General features: G+C 39.8%; 1 protein-coding gene across 1 annotated transcript in view; it reads left to right on the forward strand.

Moving 5' to 3' along the window:
• LOC111147184 (UBAP1-MVB12-associated (UMA) domain containing 1) overlaps positions 1-17,841 on the forward strand; it is a 220,304-nt gene extending 202,463 nt beyond the window's left edge. Inside the window, exon 4 of the mRNA XM_022503075.1 lies at positions 15,907-17,841. Within this exon, the coding sequence (XP_022358783.1) occupies positions 15,907-16,164 (258 nt within the window). The 3' untranslated portion in view covers positions 16,165-17,841. The remainder of the gene's footprint in view (positions 1-15,906) is intronic.
• Positions 17,842-20,545: the final 2,704 nt, after the last annotated feature.

Consider the following 20,545-nt stretch of genomic DNA (forward strand, 5'->3'; position numbering starts at 1 on the left):
CCTGGAAATACCAGATTTTCGAAAACTAGTGCTCAGACCACCACGTAAAGGGCTGGGTCCCAGAGAGTTAACTGCTGCTGCTGCTTCCTTCCATGAGGCCTTTCTGTTCCGTAGTTCAACCATCATGCACACCACACTGACCTATAGTGAAGTCACCGGTTGGCCAAAAGGGAACTGGGTGAGGCTCTTCCTTCTCCTATCCCATCTTCCATTTCTATCAGCAGGTTAATTATGTTTACACTCTGACTTCTGATAACCAGTCATTCCCACCTCCAGTGAATTCCTTTTTTTGTTCTACATATGCATCTCTCTCAATTTCTTTCTTTTTACCAGATTTTACCATTTACTCTACTTTGTCACTTTGCTATTTATGGGATTAAAATTTAAAAATCTTGGATACAACTCTCCAGACTTCCTAGATATAATTCTAATGAAAATTCCTGACAGTGCACTTAGACCAACAGTCTTGAAAAGTACTCCAGAGTACCTTCTAGATTCTCTGCCGAAGTTCAGGTCCTACGACTATATTTGGTTTCTTTTTTTTAGCACTGACAATCAAAATAATTTTAAAATGTTTAATCTGCCTTGTTGTTATTCTGATTTTAACATTAATAATTTCCTTACATGTATTTACTGCAAATACATAGGCTTTTATCTCTATTGTGGACCCACTGGCCTGAGAAAATACATTCTAAGTTCTTAATAATTATAACAGTGGTTTTCTAGGCCATAACTTGATAGAAGATTGGCACCTACATCTATATATACACACACATATATATAATTTATTTATATATATATTTATATAATATATATTATATATTTATATAGACATATATATATAAAATCTTTTTTAATCCAAAGTGTTTTTTATCATAATGAAGAGCAGCGTAAGTTAGGTCTTCTTCCATGAAGAAGTCCTTTTATGGAGTATCACCTGAGGTATATGTTTCCTCTCAAGATATATAATTATCAGTTGATATTTTGTTTCTAAAGTTATATATATTAATTTAAATGCTGTTTCTATAAGAATTTTTACTATGCAGAAGATTTGGGGTGTAAGTCTACTTGGAATTATGGTACTTCATAGCTGGATCACCTGACCCAACTATTTCATATTTTCAGGGGAATTAATTGAAACACAGAAAGCTCAAATGATTGGTGTAAGGTCACATGGTTTAGATGGAAACCATAGTCACTAGGACTTGGATCTGGTGCTCTAAGTCTTGCAGATTAATTTTCAACTTAAAGTACAAGTAACAGTATATATTCTGATAATTAACTTCTTTCTCCCTAAAAACTTAAGAATCCTGAAAAAGGATGTTCCCTAGAATTGAATATCTATACTAAGCAATTATTCTATTGTTCTTTCCAAGCACAGTGTATATTTTCCTTTTTTTACTTTGCTGAGGCATTTGAAAATTTTTAATATTTTAACTTTAAAAATTAAGATAGTGAATTTTAAATTTTCCTGTAAATTTTGACATGATTGTGGCTTCTCCGTTTTAATTGATCTTAGCATTATTCATTCTATATTTTGTTGGGTAGGCTTCCCCCAAAAGCAGGTAATGACATCTTATACCCTTAAAATAACACACAAAAAGAATTACAGCATAGAGTTCCAGAGTGGGTGGAAGGTCTTGGAGGTTATGGTGCTGCTTCAAACAGGATTGAAATACCCTCAATTACACTCAAATTTTAATCCATAAAATCCATAAAGTATTTAATCCATAAAAAATCCAAAAAATCCATAATATTGGCAAGGCTTACCTTAATTATGATTTTTAAAGCTAAGCAAAGTGTGTATTATAAAAAGGTACATACAAACTTAATATACCTTAAAAAAATTACAATTCAAAATAAGCAGGAAACATATTTTATGTTTCCCCTCACTTCCGGTTCTTGCTAATTTTTCTCTATGTATGTAAATACTCTGTATTCCTATATTCACTGACTCCTTTTAGAATTATTTCTGATTTCCTACTTGTTGATTGTACTCTAGTTTAAAAATACTAAATTGTACTCTAGTTTTGAAAATACTAAAAATAGCCAAAAGGTAGAAACAACCCAAATGTCTATTAACAGCTGAATGGATAATCAAAATAAGGTATATATTTAGCTTCAGAAAGGAATGAAATTCTGATACATGATACCACATCCATGGTCTCCAAAAACATGATGCGAAGTGAAATAAGCCATTTACCTCATAGAAATAGAACCACACAATGTTTATCCTGTCACTAGATAGGCAAACTGATAGAAAGTGTAATAGATAGAGGTTACCAGGGGTGGGGGAAGGGAGGAATGGAGAGTTGTTCAATTGGTACAGAGTCTCTGCTTGGGATGATGGAAAAGTTCTAGAGATAGGCAGTGGTAGTATCTGCACAACACTGTGAATGTACTTCATGCACTGAATTATACACTTAAAAATGGTTAAGATGATAAATTTTACAATGTATATATTTTACCACAATAAAATATTATCCTGAGTTAGCCATAAAATAATAGCACTCTCCTTTGGGCTCTGAGTATATACCTTCAAGGGATATGCCTCTTACCATTCTGAGTAGCCCCTTCATTCTCACACTTGGGTGGAGAATACACAGCTGTATTTACTTTTCCATCCACATCTATTTTGAAATACAACCTTTTTTTGCCTGAGAGCCAAGGTCAAGTGACACAGCTCTCTACTCACCATTTTAGTATGCCAAACATCGCTTTTCTAGCGAAGTGCTGGGTTAGGTGCAGCAAGGATGGGTAATCTGAGTGGAATTCAATTAGTCTACCTTAGTAATTTCCATCTCTATATGATAATGTACAGTTGTGTATTCACTACTATAGTATTTCCAAGTGTGTGGCCTATTCCACACATCATATTCAAATTACAAAGAAAATAAGGCTTTTCCTATCCAATATTTTCCCATTTCTTAACATTTTTTTGTGTGTCCTGAGATTAGAAAGATCTTTATATACAAGGTGAGCATGAATTCCTACTGATAATTGTCTTTGAATTCTGGCTATGGACATGGCAATTGTATGTACATACTAAAAAGTATATATTTATATCTTCACATAATAATGTAAACTGACAAAATACAGTCTTTTTAGTGCAAATTAAGAGCAGCAGAACAGATTAGCTTTCTGTCTTCAAACAATCTTAACATGACATAATTGCATTTTTATTATTTATAATATCTAAATGTTTGTTGTTAAAAATACATATTATACTTAGGTTATGAATTTGTTAAATGTTCATTCCATCAAAGCACATGCCCAAAAAAACTCCAGCATGTAGCTATTACTTAATATCTTTAGACTTACTTTCTTTTTGTGTTTCCTACTACTATAGTATGCTGTTTGTTCCCATTCAGTCAATATCATATATGTTAGGTCTATTTATCTAATTATATAAAAAGGATAATCAAATGTTTCTATTTTCTTACCATCTCTAACAATAGAGAGAATTCCATTTCCTTTCTTATTGTCTATGCAGATGGTTGAAGTGCTTTATTGTTATACAAAATGAAAATTCTTCGAGTGAAATTAATATTCAATTAATATTGAGATGTATGAGATCATTTTTCATTATTTTCCTTTGAACTTATCTGGAAGAAACATGACCATATTGCATTTCATTCTAAAGGAATTGAATAGATATTTAAAATAACTAAAGCTGTATCAATGGGAAGTTAAGTAGAATCCAGTGTGACTAATAAGGGATATCAAAATCTTCAGATCTGTGGTATACATAATAAGCTTAAAGAATTCATATACAGAAGCCTAAGCTATTGTGTAGTGGCGGCTGTGATCAGGTGCTGTAGTTTTTAAGCTGTTACATATTGCATCCAGTTTACTATATTTAATTAAGTAACAAGATGCTTAGTTGTACGGATCCTTTGAACTCTATTTCTATACTGGCACAATCTATACTTTTGGACCTTCATTCTCTACTCCAGATGACACTTGTCCATAGAGAAATTGCTAAGTCCACAAAACTAAATTATTTCCCGTGACGACGGTCTTTACATTGAAGGAGGGAGCACTGGGTTGTGAATCAGGTGACCCAGAGTACACATCTCTGCCAATTAGTAGTGACGTGACCTTAAACTGTCATTAAACTTTGAGCCTCAGAAGATGAGAATTGAAACAGTGTCTTCTCTATCAAATTTAACAGGTTGTGAGGCTCAAATGAAACAAAGTATGTGAAACTACTTCAAAAACTGTAGAAAGCACTAAACAAATATCGTTTTCCCAAGATTCTGATTAAAACTTTTCTTATCCCACAGATTTAACAATTATGAAACTGATAAAATCATACCAGTAAGTTGTTTCATAGAGTATTATAGCATATTTAAGTTTTAAAAACCATTAGTTTGTTTCAGTTTTAATTCCAAGATCATTTAACATCTGCATGACTCTGTTTTTGTTTGTTTGGTGTGGTTAATATGCCTCTCATTTTGATATAAATGGAGATGTGTGGGCAGTAGAAATGGTGGGGTCATAATGTCCTAATAAAGGGCACTCCTTTTCCTCATCTGCATCCTGCTAAAAGAGCCAGCAGGCAGAAAAACAAATGTCCCCCTTTTGACTAATACAGCCTAGGCTGAAGGAGGCACCTTCATGTAGTAGTGGAAATGGACTTCTGCACTCCCAGTAACCGATGTGCAGATCTGTGGGGAAAGTTGAAGTCAGCACAATGGACACTCTTAACTCAGATAACTTGCCTCCTCTGGTCCAAGTAGAGCAAAGAAAGAGAATTTCTCTAGGCCTTAGGACCTTGGATGTTTTAGTGTCCCTCATCTAGAAACATGGACCTATGGCCCTCGTCCACCAAGTGGGTAGCTCAGTCTACTTCCTTGGGGGAGGATCGGTGGTTATGGCAGACAGCCAAGATGCCTAGAGAGAAATCCCTCTTTATGGAAACCAGAAAAGAAAGACATTTTCTCTTTAACAGAGGTGAATGGAAACTAAATAAGTGGAATGTACCCAGCCATCCCCTCTCCTACTCAGATCTCATCTCTGAGGCTTTCCCTCCCCTTGGTGCTTAGCTAGTCCTGCTACCCTCTTCCTGGTCCTGTTCCCCACACCCCTGCCCTCAGGCATAGGCTCCACGGCAGCCCCTTCAGACTATACCAGAAAAACTGGTTCCTGGAAGAGAAGAGCTGTGTAAGGCAGGTTGATGCTCTAGATTGAATGTCTCCCCCCAAAATTCATATGTTGAAACCTAATCCCCAAGGTGAGGGTATTAGGAGGTGGGGCTTTGGGGAGGTGATTAGGTCATGAGGGTAGAGCCCTCATGAATGAGATTCGTGCCCTTGGAAGAGAGGTCCCAGAGAAAGCCCTGGACTCCTCTGCCATGTGATGTTTTAGGAGAAAGAGGGCAGTCTGTGAACCAGGAAGCAGGCCCTCACCAGACACCGAATCTGCCAACACCTTGATCTTGGACTTTCCAGCCTTCAGAACTGTGAGAAATAGATTTTGTTGTTTGTAAGCCACCCAATCTATAATATTTTGCTATAGCAGCCAGAGTGGACTAAGACAGTTGATTGGGCGCAATTTGTAGTTAATAAAGTTAGCTTCTTCCTCTCTCTCTCTCAGTGAAAGGTGGGTCTACGATAAAAATAGTTGCCACAGTCTCACCTACATTGTAGCAAAAACTTACTGAACTTCTGTTGGGAGACACATTTGTGAAGTTGTTCATTTGGCAAGTCAAGAACAAGGCATCTCATTCATAAGGAAAGTAAACTAGTTTTAAGTTCTATCTGAATTTAATACCTTCCATCGTTCATCATTGGGAGATAATACAGTGAGCAAAATCTTTTTAGACAAAAAAAAAAAAAAAAAAAAAACAGATGTGGAAATGCAGCTTAACATAATTCCTGGCTTATTCTGAATAAATCTGAATATGAAGTTCATGAAGAAACTGAAATTATTTAGTCATTCAGTAAACATGTATCAATCACCTATTATGAGTGGCATTGCTCCGATTGCCAGGGGGAATGGAGATGAAAGCTATCGTCCGTGGCTTTGAGCAGACCATGGTTTTATGAGAGTGACAGAGAATTCTAGTCCAGTATGATTTGTGCGGTGAGAGACATATGCACAAGCTGTTGTAGGAATACACGGGCAAGCACTGGGCCCAGGTTTGAGGAGTTACTTGGGAAGATCTTTCTGAAAGAGTCCTGGTGTGCATCCTGAAGGGCTAGTTGAAAAGGCAAGATGAAGGGAGAAGAAGAAGAGAGAAAGACCAATGTCCTCAGTAAGGCAGAAGTAATCCAATGAGCTAAAGCTCAGAGCTTAAGGGAGAGCTTGGCATGATGGCGTAAATGATGATAGTAAATAGCTTGGTATGGATGAAGACGTTAGGGAATGGTAATATAAGAAATCAGACGGGTAAGCAAGGCCAGATCATACCTTATGTGCTACGATATGGAGTTTGTTCTTCTGTCCAAAGGCGTTGAGTAGCATTAAGCAAGGAAGAGCATGTATGTTCGATAGGACCAGCGAGAGGGAGAAGTTAATGTAGTAAGTGTAGTAAGTATAATGTAGTGTAGTAAGGCCATATGCAGCATTCATGACACAGGCTATGGTGGCTTGCATTAAGAGAAGAGACGGTGGGATTGATGAGAAATGATGGGACTTGGGGAGACATTAGAGACCTCAAAATCAGTAGGACTCAGTCATTTACTGGATGGGGGAAGCATCCAGGGAGAGAGAAGTCAAAGATAATTTAGGCATCTGTGTTTGGCAGTTATTATACAAAAAATATTAGAAGACCATTGGGTTGGGATAGAGCTGGGCAAAACTCATCAGGTTCAGAACATGTTGAGCTCAGTATTCCAAAAGAAGAGGTATAATAGGATTTGAACATGTGGGTCAGGAGCCCTAAGTGTAAGTCTAGGTTCGAGATGTGTGTGGACATGTGCGTGTGTACACACATGCGTGCATCCACATACTTACCTACTTTCAGGGAGTGGAGGGATGGGGCAGTAGGAACCATGGATATGGATAAGCCCCTCCAAGGAATTGTGTTGAGACAAGGAAAAATAAAGGAACAGAAATGAGACCCTGGAGACTATCATTTCAAAAACAGACAAAAGAATAATCAACCAGACAGAGGCAACACTAAGTGGCACAGAAGCCAGAAACTAAAAACTCAGGGTGACCAGTCTTAAGTGCTACAAAGAAGTCATATAAGGTTAGCACTTCAGAACATCTTCTCAGTTAAGCACAGTGTGATTATAAGTAACCTTGGACAAAAGCAGTGTCAGCACAGGGGCAGAGAGAGAAGGCAGATTGCAGTGGGTGAGGAGTGAAACAGACAGCGAGTGTCAACAATCGTCTCAGCCTGGCTGTGAAATAAAAGAGAGAAATAATGTGGGCATTCAGTGGGTAAGATGCCAGTGGGTGCAAAAGACCTCAGCCAAATTCTCTGTAAATGGTGAATTGACTTTATAAAAGATCAGCAATTGGGAGCCACCTCCTAACAGACGAAGCCATGTCCTTGAAGTGTAGGGATGACGGGATGGATGTGGAGCGCTGGGGAGGGGTTCGATTTGGGTGGGAAGAGGGCAACTTGCCTGTGGTGGCAGGAGGGAAGCATGGAGTGGTAGAGATGCAGAGAAGTTTTTTGGGCGCGGTAAGAAGAAGAAATCCTCGCCTGATGATTCCTGTTTTCTCTGCAGAGTGGTATGTTAGCCCACCGGCTGGCAGCAAGGGGCCGGGTGGTGATGTAGGGCGAGAGGAGAGGAGAGCAGGGGTGAAATGTGTTTTGGCAAGAATGAGGGGGAAGGCCTATAGGAAAACACGAGATTCCTGGATAGCTTAAGGTCAGAGATGATGAACTTCTATAAACTAACTTTTTAAAAATATTTTTAAAAATCACTGGAATAGCCTTTTTTATTTCCCAGACCAGTATTAAACAGGATCCCATGCTGAACATGCTGTTTCTTGCTGGTTCCTTTCCTAAAATGCTTCTCTTTCCTCTTTCCACTGCTTCCCCCCCCCACCCCAGTTGGCTGTACAGAATATTTTCCGGCTTCAGTGAAGCCACTTTTCCAAGAATGCATGGAACAGATTACAGAAGCCAGTGCCAGCCTGCTTACTTCCCCTCTTCACTTGCATAGATAGGTTCAGCTGGAGTTCTGAAAAGAGGAAGTCAGGAGGATTTGGGTTTTGTTTGTTTGGTTTTTTTTGTTTGTTTGTTTTTTAAAGAAAGATGGAAGAAGCAGGAAGCATAAGCTGGTGGAAATACTGGGGGTGAGGGGCTAGGGAAGAAAAGGGAACAAACACTGAAAAAAAAATCATGAGCCAAGTTGTAAATTGAAATGATGTCAGAAATCAGAAAGGAAAGGGAGCAAAGAAAATATCTACTTTCTGGGACGCCTGGGTGGCTCAGTTGGTTAAGCAGCTGCCTTCGGCTCAGGTCGTGATCCCAGCGTCCTGGGATCGAGTCCCACATCCGGCTCCTTGCTCGGCGGGGAGCCTGCTTCTCCCTCTGCCTCTGCCTGCCATTCTGTCTGCCTGTGCTTGCTCTCTCTCCCACAAATAAATAAAATCTTAAAAAAAAAAATTTAAAAAAAAAAAAAAAAGAAAGAAAAGAAAATATCTACTTTCTAACCTGGCCTCTTAGTTTGCTACCCCAGAATATGGCATCCTCAAACTGGGAGGCCAGGCCATATGGGAAACAGGCTGGCAGTGAATTCAACCTTATTTCGTGCCTAATATATCTGTATCAGTGGTCAGGTGTTCTGGGCTTTTGTTTGTTTCTTTGGCCTAACCCCTCGATGTAAAAAATCAAGTCTGGGGTGCCTAGAATAACTCAGAAGTAAGGGGACCCCATTCAAGTGCCACAAGTGAGCGCTTGTGTTATGCAGGTGTTAGCTTGTGGGTACGGAGGACTTGCAGAAAAGCAGCAAACAAAAGCAGCAAATTTCTTCCTAGGGAAAGGGGACTACTTTTTAAGACATGTATAGGTATAAGAGACCAGTCCCCTGGCTTTTATCAGCTAGCCAGACATTTATTAACAACTAGCCTCTTAGAAAAAATAAATAAATAAGGAGCCTGAGTACTGCCCTTAACTGTGCTGTTGCTTCTCTCACCTTCTAACCTCTTGTCCCCAGACGCTTCTGACTCAGATTTGCCCCCCAAACCACCCCCATCAAGACGCTGATGTAATGCAAGCAGATACCAGCTGAAGGCAGAATAGAATGGATAGTTATCTGGGGAGATAAAGTGACAGTGTTGCCTGTTCGGGCTATTGTTCAAAGGAACATGTCTTTTATTTATAGATGTTAGAATTTAAAGGCATAGACAGCCAGAGCTTGACATTACCTCTTCTTACTGTAACTCGTTTCCTAGAAATAAGCTTTAGCCTATAGCTACCTTCTTTGCATGTAAATTGAATGTGTTAGATGTGTGTTTTATACCTGGTTTCATATTCTTCTAATAGGTTCTGTGATTGTTTTGGTTAAAGTTGGTTTCTAAATTTTAATGCTTCAATATTTTGCTTTTATTGGACACTATTTTATCTCTGCTTATCTGAGGCACGGGTTGCCTTAAAAAGCAGGAGGTTTAAAAAGAGGCTAAATAGAGGTGATGTTCATATTAATAAAATCTTCATATTTTAGTCGGGTAGGGCTAAGGAGATGAAGGCCCCAAATTGTTCGCGGGTTTGCGAAATTGGCACCCCTTAATAGATTTCATGGTGGTTTGGGGGGCTTCTGTGCCAGGAAAAATGTAGTCTGTTCTCAAACCTGCATTTCCTTGCTTTCAAATACCCAGGAGTGCGGTTCACAGGATGCCACTAACCTTCTGTTGCTCCAGGGAAGTGACTTCATTTTTCTAAGCCTTCTCTGAAAAGTGTTATGTGCCTTGTATTCTTGGACTGTGTTTTCTTCCGAAGCTCTGAGAAGATTTTGCAGATTGAACCTCATGAATCTTTGCAGCCCCTCTGCAAGAAAGAGAGGAATAGTGTCTATAAGCCTTTTTGAATTATTTGAAACGAAGATCATAGAATGTGAGGAATACAAGATAAACTTAGCCAGCCCATTTTTTTAAAAGGTTAACTAAACCTTTTAGTTAACTAAACTGAACAAGAAATAATTTTTATACAGATGTAAAAATAGGTGATTAACTGTACACTTTGCTGGAAATTTATCTTCTCCCCCAGATTAAAAAAAAAAAAAAATCCGGACATGGCATACTGCTATTTAAACCGTGTAAGGACAAACATTACTTTGAAAAAGAAGTATTAAAGCTAGATTATACAAAGGAACTTACATTCAAGAACATTGTCATAGCAGCCCTTCTGTCAACAGGATTAATCACAAAAATAACGAATATGCTTTATGAACGTAATATTTGAAGTAATTTTTTAAAATTTGGCTATTAACCGTAAGGTTAATTGATTCTTTTCTTTGTGCTCCATTGTGGCTAACATACTCATTCTTCTCTTTAAAGACCCATTTTATTATGCAAATGAAAAAAATTGAAAGACTGTGTGTGTAAGAGAGAGGGCTGCTCTTTGCCGGGGAACTCGTGCACCTGTTTGGGCCCTCAGCCCCCACCTCTGCTTCCACAGGCTGCCAAGCTCGGCTGCGTGATCAGAGTCGCGGGTGTGGGGTCCTTGAATTTTGACTCACATGTTCTTTGTGACTTACTCTTGTTTTGCCTTAGAATCCCCCCCTTCCAGCTCTCTCTCAGCATGCCGGCGGCAGCTGCATCATGGCGCTCACCCTGCTGCCAAGAGGGCAGGCAGCCTCCTTGGAGACGGGGATGTTGCACTCGGGCCAACTGTTAAGAGATAGATGTTGGAGTAATACGCCCCGCACAGCTGAAATTCAGAGCCTTCTAGGAGGCGTTTGGTGGAACACTTTTTCCATGGTATTTTTAAGTTAATTTCTGGGAACTTTTTATTTTGGACAGTTCAAAGCAAAGGTAGAAAGAATACTGTAGCACATGCCTGTGTACCTTCTACCTCTCCATTTCAACCATGGTCAACTTAGAGACCATCTTGTTTCACTGACCCCAGTGTTTCCCTGCGGTTTATCCAGACTACTGGTAGATTCATTTCTGGGGATAAATGATTCATAAATTACAGTTGCTTTTCTGTCCTTCAGTCTAAGATCTCTCACCTTAGTGATTTTTTTCGGTCCTTTCTTGCTAATGGTAAAAGGTAGTAGAGTCTTTTTTCCTTCAAAAGTAAGCCAAGATACGCTATGTTGGCACCTATCCTATTTTGTAATACCGTCCCCTATGTTTTCAGGGCTTTGTTCATTCAGTTGCCCAGTCTGTCCAAAGCTGTGGTGTGTGGGGTCTTCAAATGTGGAGCACTAAAGGTCACCAGGTGGGATTCCCGGTGTTACTACAGACTAACCATGTAACCTGCGACAACTTCCTTCACCTTTGTATGCTTCCATGCCCTCTTGTTTTTAAGGTGGGACTAATACTGGTACATACCCCACAAAACTGTGGTAGGACTTAAATGAGTGAGACCATTTAAATAGCTCAGAGACTGACACAAAGGAAGGGCCCAGTATATGCCATTGCTCCCGTCCTCCTTTTCCTTCTCATGATTTTTTTTCTATCCCTCATCACTCACAGAGAAGTGAAATAATACAGCAGTTTTATCAGGAGAACTTGGACAAGGAACCACATGTCTCTCTACTCCTTTATTATCCAAGACGCAGTCAGCCGGAGAGTTAAACCTTAGAAGTTGGGGGTTTCAAAAGCAAAGCAGTACGGGTAACACACCTCCTTGTTAGTGGGGAACAAAAACAAGAATGCTTTTAAGAAAGGCGATGATTTGGCAATTGATATTAGAGAACATTCTGTACACAAGAAAGAGAAGAAAGTTCAAGCAGGGGATGCTACTAACGGATAGATCTGGGGAACATTTGTGCCTGAGATCAAAAGAGAAGGCAAGATATAAAAAAGGATTGACCCATCAGTGAATATCAGAAACAAAAGAGGGGCACCTGAGTGGCTCAGTCAGTTGGGCATCTGACTCTCAATTTCGGCTTGGATCATGATCTCAGGGTCATGAGATCGAGCCCCACATGGAGCCCTGCATCAAGCTGTATACTCAGCACAGAGTCTGCTTGGGGTTCTCTCTCTCCCCCTGCCCTCCTCTCCGCTTGTACATTTTCTCACTCTCTCTCAAACAAATAAATAGAATCCTAAAAAAAGAGAGAGAGATGGGTGAATCCTAAACTTTATCTAAAGCCAAGTGGCATTGGCCATTCCTAAAGTTGTGATTTAGTCACTCACTTTAACATGCGCTAAGCATTAGTCTACTTACTTATGAATATCATTTTCTTAATCTTCATAGCAAGCCTGTGAAATAGGTACTATTATTGATCTCATTATGCAGCTAAGGAAACTGAGATATGGGGGAGTTAAATAACTTGCCCAAGACAATAAGCAGGAGACCTCGGGTTTGCACCTAAGCAGTGTGGCTCCAGAATCTGTCCTGTAAACACTCTCGTGCTGCTCCAAGGTAAACAAAGCCTCAGCACGTAGGTCATCTTGAGGAAAGCAGCGATAGCTAGGTGATAGCCTCCAAAGAGGCTGGAATGGTGGCATCGTTGCTCACTGATACCTGTGCTCTCATCTGACCCAGGGATCCTTAGTATTTAAGTCTCACTCAGGTTTCAGGAGGCAAGTTCTGTCCACTACACGTATGGATGTTTCTAATAAGCTTTGTCATAGCAGGGTACAGTTACATTGTTCTAGCTGCAGTCCTAAGAAAGTTCTCTGGTGTTTTATTTTCACATGAAGTTAAGATAACTCTTGCTAGGGATGTGTTTGGTTAATTCAAAGTCATTTACTAAACAACTATTTCTTGAAGGCCTCTGTTCTAGGTGCTGGGGATGCCTTGTGAAGAGCGCAGTTCCTCTCCTACAAAATCTCCATGGAGTTTTCCTTTCTAGAGCTTCTGATTAGCATAACAACAGCTATGTTGTTATGTCCTTTCTCTCAAATCATGCAGCAAAAGAAAAATCTAGAGAAACCTCTCTTGACCCCACAGCGCTTTGCAGCCACTGGTCCATATGTCTTTTTCCCATCTGTAGCACCATGTCTAGAAACGTTGTCTGTTCTCATATTTGTCTTCACTTGCCTTCCTCCCATCATTTTTTTTGAATTTATTTATTTTAGAGAGAGTACATGTGCAAGCAGGGTGAGGGGCAGAGGCAGAGAAGCAGACTCCCCACTCAAGTGTGGAGCCCAACACGGGACTCGATCCCATGACTCTGAGATCATGAGCTGAGCCCAACAGAGTCGGTTGCCAAACTGAACAAGCCACCCAGGTGCCCCCCACCTCCCATCATCTTTTAAACACAGCACCAAGCAGATTTTCTCCTCGAGATGTCCCCCAGCTCCAGACTCCTACGAGATCCCCCTACCTACTAACAGCTCCACTTGGATGTCTATAAGGCACTTGGAACATCCAAAACATCTCATCTTCCTGCCACATGCACTTCCCACTGACACACTTTTCCCATCCCTGTAAATGGAGAGTGGAGACTCCATCCTTAATTGCCAAGCCAATGACTTTGGATTCATCCTCGACTCTGCTCTTGCTCTCGCACCCCACATCCCTACCATCAGCAAATCCTACTGGCTTTCTCCTTGGTCGATCCATAATCCAACCATTCTCTCTCACCCATAGTATCACCACCTAACCCACAGTCATTTCTCATTCCCAGCTGGTCTTCCGGCCTCCTTCCCTGGGCACAGTACCCTCCACGTCTATAGTCAACACAGCAGCCAAAGAAATTCTTTTGACATCAGTCAGAATTTATCTCCCCTACAACAATATGTTCTTCAAAAATTTCTTAAAGTTTACATCAACAACATGGATGAATCTCATACATAAAATGTTAAGTGAAAGAAGCCAGAAAAGAGTTCATACTGTATTATGACTTCACTTAAAATACAAAATAACAGCACAGACTATTAGAAATCAGGATGGTGACTGAGGGACAAGGAGCTGCTTGAGAATGAAAGCACCTGGTGGGCCTCTGGGAGAGCTGGTCACTTCTATTTCTTGATCTGAGTGCTGGTTGCTCACAGCTGTTTGGTTGGTTAAAATTTAGCAGGCTGTGCTCTTATGATGTACCCTTTTCTGTATGCATTTTCCATTTCAATAACAAGTTTTACAAAATTGCTGTTTCTTACACAGAAAACCATTTTCCTCTAGACTTAGAAGGAATTTATCAGCGCTTAAAATTATGAGCCCCATGCAGGCAAAAATCGTGTCTGCTTTCATCCATTCAACAACAGAGTTATTGAGAACTGGGCACTGATCTGGGCACTGGGGATACAGCTTTGAACATGGGAAGTGAAACTCCTTAAGCTTCCAAGGGGTGGTATCACAATAACTTATATACCATAGAACAAGGTCCTGAGGGCTATGGAGAGGAAAAGGCAGGCTCGGGAGACAGAGTTCAGGAGTGCGGGAGGTGAGGGCCAGGACACAGTTTAAATAAGGTGGTCAAGAAGGGCTTCCTTGAGAAGGGTGTGAGAGAAGGAGCACCTGGGCAGGGACTGGAGAGAAAAGGCCCAAGCCAAAGCGGGCTCGGTGTGCACAAACAATAGCAGGAGGCTGTGGAACTAGAGAGGAGAGAGCCAGGATGGACTAGCTGGGGATACTGCCAGAGAAGGACCCTGGGGCCAGATCAGGAAGGGCCCTATGGGCCTCTGTAAAGATTCCACAGTTTTATTCTGCATGAGACCGGGTTGAGGGGTGGGGGAGTCAAGTTTTGCCTAACCTGGTTTGAGATAGGTTTCGGCTGTTTGGAGCAGCAGGTCATTGGTCCTCATTTTTGTAAATACACTTCAATTTTATATCCGTTCTCCTGTGGTGGCTACTTAGGTCATTTCCAGTTTAGGGCTTACATAGAGTGCTATGAACACACCGCCCCCCGTGCCCCAGTGCATGTCTTTTGGTAAAGTACTACATGTAAGGTATACCAGTCTTAAAGAAATTGAATAAGATAGATCGGTTCTTATTTGAATACCTTGGGCAATGTAACATGCTAGTTCCAGCGAAAGCAGGCCATCAGTCAATACTTAGGTTCACATTGGAGGTCAATGTTCGAGTATGTTTTAGGGCATACAAGGTGGAGGATATACATGCACACGTACAAACTTTGCAAGGTAAGTCATGCCAGGTGGAGAATACAAAGAAATGTCAAATAGATTTCTTGCCCTCAAGTACCCTGGAGTCTAGTTGGGGATAAAACATATGCCTATGAAACAGCAAGGATACAAACAGGAAATGCCAAATAACATCCCAGACATTCTGCCCCATATTCTCTCTGAAGCGGGCAAGGTCACTTTGAACTGTTTTTTGTTGTTGTTGTTGTTGTTGTTGTTGTTTTTTAAAGATTTTATTTATTTATTTGACAGAGAGAGATCACAAGCAGGCAGAGAGGCAGGCAGAGAGAGAGGAGGAAGCAGGCTCCCCGCTGAGCAGAGAGCCCGATGCGGGGCTCGATCCCAGGACCCCGAGATCATGACCTGAGCCGAAGGCAGCGGCTTAACCCACTGAGCCACCCAGGCGCCCCTGGACTGTTTTGATACAAGATTTTGCAGGGCAGCTGGGCATGCTGTAGAGCCTGAAAGCATCGATCAGATTTGTGAGCCAGACTCTCAGATGTTATCTGGGCTAGGGAAATAGCAAGAATGCCAATCTGTATTCAAGGGGGGCCATGCTTGATCAGTGTGAGTAAGAGTAGGGTTTAAGATTCATTTCAAAGCCTACTAGACAGCATTCTAATCTGGGAATATATATATATTCCACATTTCTTAATCATTTTGCTATATTAACGCCACGTTTACCATGACTAAACCTCAAAGTCCACGAGTTATTAAATGACTTAAATATATATGTATTTTTAGACTGGCAAAGAAAACTCATCCAGTGTGACAGTAGCAGGCCCCGAGATGGAAAATAAGGCAGGCCAGACTTTGGAAAACAACTCATTAATGGCTGAACTGCTGAACGATGTACCCTTCACCTTGGCCCCCCACGTGCTGGCCGTGCAGGGCACCATCAGTGACCTTCCAGACCACTTACTCTCCTATGACGTCAGCGAAAATTTATCACGGTTCTGGTACGATTTCAGTCTTGAAAATTCAGTTCTCTGTGATTTGTAATATTTATGTCTATTTGCATCATAACAGCTTTAAACAAAAGTTTGCCTGTTTTCTTTTACCTGTTTGATATTCTTTGCCATTTCATTGCTTAAAGGTCCTCAGAAAAGCAAGGATCATAAAGCAAACATTATATTTATTATGCTGTTTTTTAGAATAAAGTATATTTGTATAAAAGTTGGGACTTAAGCTCTGCTTCCTTTCCACCAGATAATAAATTTAAAAATTAGGCTATCAAGGTTTTATGAAAGGAGCAGATTCCTTCCAAAAGGAATCTCTCTCAAAACAGAACACTTCAAGTTTATCTTGGGAGAACTGTGACAAAGAGCTGTGGCACTTTTCTTAGTTACCACAACTCCAAAGTCTGTGCTTAGAATGCATGTGATTTCTCTTCTCTGATTTGGAGGAAGCTTGAATTAATGTTATTCGCTTTCTTCTTCCACAATGTTTATGAATGGATTCAGGAAAAAAAGAAATGTTGCCAGTTAGCTTAATTTCTTCAGTTCCTATTTAGACACCGAGAGGGAAATGTAAAACTTTCCCTGAAAAGCAGCGGCCGTGTGCTGATCCACGAATGCTATCCCTCCTCTGGATGCTGCTTGTTTGGAGTGATACATGTGATACATTTCAGTTGCCCCAAACCCACCGCAGCCCTTTCCCTCTTGAATGGTTCCCATGTGCCTGCCTTTGTTTTCTGCCTCGCTGCTACTCTGGAGCGCGTGCCCTCACCGGCTTTCCAAAGAACTTCCCCTCTTTCTGCTTCAGTTGGCATTTGCTTCCCTTCCCACATATGTTCCCACTTTATGAAGAGATCCACGTTTCCTTTCAACCTCTCTGCCTCCTAAAGAAAAACATCTCATGATGATACATATTATTGCTGATAACACCCTTATTTAGAAATTTGTTGGCCACAATACAGATGGAAATGTTTTGCTGCTAGAAAAGCTGAAATCGAGTCATTTCCAATTAGAGTGTAGGCAAAACACCTATGACTTTTAGTTCTTGGCTATCCATTATTTACTCCAACTAAAGCAGTAAAGAACTGCCATTGGTCAGTAAATGGTAAAGGGAAGAAGAAAATTGTAATAGAGTATTTTCCATGCCATGGAAAATTTAAATCACATTTGTTTTGATCAGGAGCCATACAGTTTAATTGATTCTGTGCCAAACTGTAAGTATATTTTTCACAAAGATAGAGTGCCATAGTGAAACTAAACACTGTGCATAAAGGTACGTGAATCATTCAAGTTTTAATGTGTTATGAATGTTTAATAAATGTAGCATTGTCTTGATAAAAATGCCATATTATTTAGAAGCACTGTCTTGATAAAAATGCCATATTACAAAAATGTGCTTCATTTACAAATAATGATACCACATGAAGTGAATGATTACATTAAATCTTTACACAGTTTTCATAAAACATCAGTCTAGGAAATGTGACCTATTACTAACACAAATGTGAACATTTTTTAGCAGTTTTTGTGAAAACATCCTTCTTAATACCCATGTTAATGTACCTTGAAGCTAAATGTTATGTCATCAATTTGTCTAATATATTTGTTAAACTGTCTAAAATACATTTCATTTATATTTTATGTCTACCATGTTATAAATATGCTTAAATTTTCATTTGTCTAAAATAATTGTTATATTTAAATAAATGTGAGTTAAAATAAACCAGTATGTTATTTTCAGATCCAGAAAAAAATAGTGTTCTTTACCTTCATATTTGAATGCAAGTTATTAATTCTTTGTGAGGCAAATATTTAAGTATATAGTTGGTGCAAGACCACAAAAATATGAAATTTCCACTTATATGTGAACTTTAGGGAATAACATTGAAAATGGTTAAGATCACTAGTCCTGGTTCAATAGGACTGGAGGGATTTGGAAGAAATCACATGAATATCTAGCTCTAGAAAGATCCCCATCATCCCAAAATTTAGTAAGGGCTACTGTTCATGAACCTTTTTTTTTTTTTAGATTTTATTTATTTATTTGACAAACAGAGATCACAAGTAGGCAGAGAGGCAGGCAGAGAGAGAGGAGGAAGCAGGCTTCCCACTAAGCAGAGAGCCCTATGTGGGGCTCAATCCCAGAACCCTGGGATCATGACCTGACCTGAGCTGAAGGTAGAGGCTTTAACCCACTGAGCCACCCAGGTGCCCCTGTTCATGAACTTTTAACAAAAATATTTTAGTTTTCTTAATCCTGTACATAAATCAATATTACTATTTTAAAACTGGAAGGAACATTAGAAATCAGCCAGCCAACTTCATTTACCCAAGATAAAATTGAAGCCTAGAGAGGTTCAATAACCTAACTCACCTGGTTTAGTGATAAATTGAATAGTGTTCATAATTACGTAACAAAGCTGTATGCTCGGATGGAAAGAGTTCGGGCATTTGAGGCAGCCAGACTTTGTAATGGCGTACTCACTCACAAGATGTGGGACTTTGCTCAGTTCTCTAACTTCCTTGGTGTTTTTAGTTCCCACACTTGTTAAATAGTAACAGTATGCACCTTGCAGAGCTGTGTTGAGTTTTAGATGGTGTTTGTCAGATGCTTGGCAGCGTAAAGCTTGACATACCATAGGTGTTCTGAGAAAGGGAGCTGCTGTAATTCTCATTACTTACCACATATGCACACTAGACTAACAAAATGCAAAATGCATATTAACTGAACATATTAAAGAGGCATATAAAAAATAGCAACCTACGTTTATTATTGGTCTCTCCTGCCCCATTATTTTTTTCCATAGTAAATACCTAACTATAAAAAAAAAAATCTCTAAAATATGTTGGTTGACTCTCTGCAATTCCTTAGTTAAGAATTTCCTACAGAGAAATACAAATCAAAACCACAGTAAGATACCACCTCACACCAGTGAAAATGGCTAAAATTAACAAGTCAGGAAATGACAGATGCTGGCGAGGATGCAGAGAAATGGGAACCTTTCTACACTGTTGGTGGAAATGCAAGCTGGTGCAGCCACTCTGGAAAACAGTATGGAGTTTCCTCAAAAAGTTGAAAATAGAGCTACCCTATGACCCAGCAATCGCACTACTGGGTATTTACCCTAAAGATAAAATGTAGTGATCCAGAGGGGCATGTGCACCCGAATGTTTATAGCAGCAATGTCCACAATAGCCAAATGATGGAAAGAACCTAGATGTCCATCAACAGATGAATGGATAAAGAGGATGTGGTATATATATATACAATGGAATACCATGAAACCATCAAAAAAACCTCACATGAAATCTTGCCATTTGCAACGACATGAATGGAACTCGAGGGTATTACGCTAAGTGAAATAAGTGAATCAGAGGAAGACAATTATCATACGATCTCTCTGATATGAGGAATTTGAGAGGCAGGGCTGAGGGTCGTGGGGGGTAGGGAGGAAAAAAATGAAACAAGATGGGATCGAGAGAGAGACAAACCATAAGAGACTTTTTTTTTTTTAAGATTTTATTTATTTATTTGACAGACAGATAACACAAGTAGGCAGAGAGGCAGGCAGAGAGAGAGAGAGAGAAGCAGGCTCTGCACTTAGCAGAGAGCCCGATGCGGGGCTCGATCCCAGGACCCTGGGATCATGACCTGAGCCTACGGCAGAGGCTTTAACCCACTGAGCCACCCGGGTGCCCCCTATAAGAGACTCTTAATCTCAGGAAAGAAACTGAGGGTTGCTGGTGGGGGTAGGGATAGGGTGACTGGATTATGGATACTGGGGAGGGTATGTGTTATGGTGAGTGCTGTGACTGCATAAGAATGATGATTCACAGACCTGTATCCCTGGGGCAAATAATACATTATATGTTAATTTTTAAAAATTTCCTACAGAACACTTTCTTTTCTCTTACTATCAAGCATCATGACCATTTTCCTTAATACATGTTATCATTGGAAAAAGTACAATAGAGATTGTACAAGTGCTTTTACTGAATCTTATTTTTAGCCCTGAAATATATTCAGGAAGTTGCATGTATTTTTTTTTCCAGCTTTCTTTAAGGGCGTTTGCATCTTTTCCTAAAAGCAGAATTAGATAATTCTGACCAACTTATTATGGTCAATTAAATTTGATTGACTGAACTTTAAAAATTGTACTACTAAGTATTAACAAAACCACATTTCTTGTTAACAGTTCTAGAAAATCATAATAGTTTGTTTTGTTAAGTAAACATTCAGTGACACCAACACTTTTCTCGCCTTTTCAAAGTTAAAATGATAAATTGGAAACAGTATTAAAGAAATCTTTTCTAATATTCCCAGAATCCTGATGTGTTATAATTCTAAAGGACAGATATGGAGTAGCAAAGAAATAATCTCATTCATGTTCTAAGACAGTGGTACATCAGACCTTACTCCCTTCCCT

Source organism: Enhydra lutris, unplaced genomic scaffold (genome assembly GCF_002288905.1).
Source record: "Enhydra lutris kenyoni isolate GAN:26980312 unplaced genomic scaffold, ASM228890v2 scaffoldscaffold16, whole genome shotgun sequence".
In the NCBI taxonomy this organism is placed as follows: Eukaryota; Metazoa; Chordata; class Mammalia; order Carnivora; family Mustelidae; genus Enhydra; species Enhydra lutris.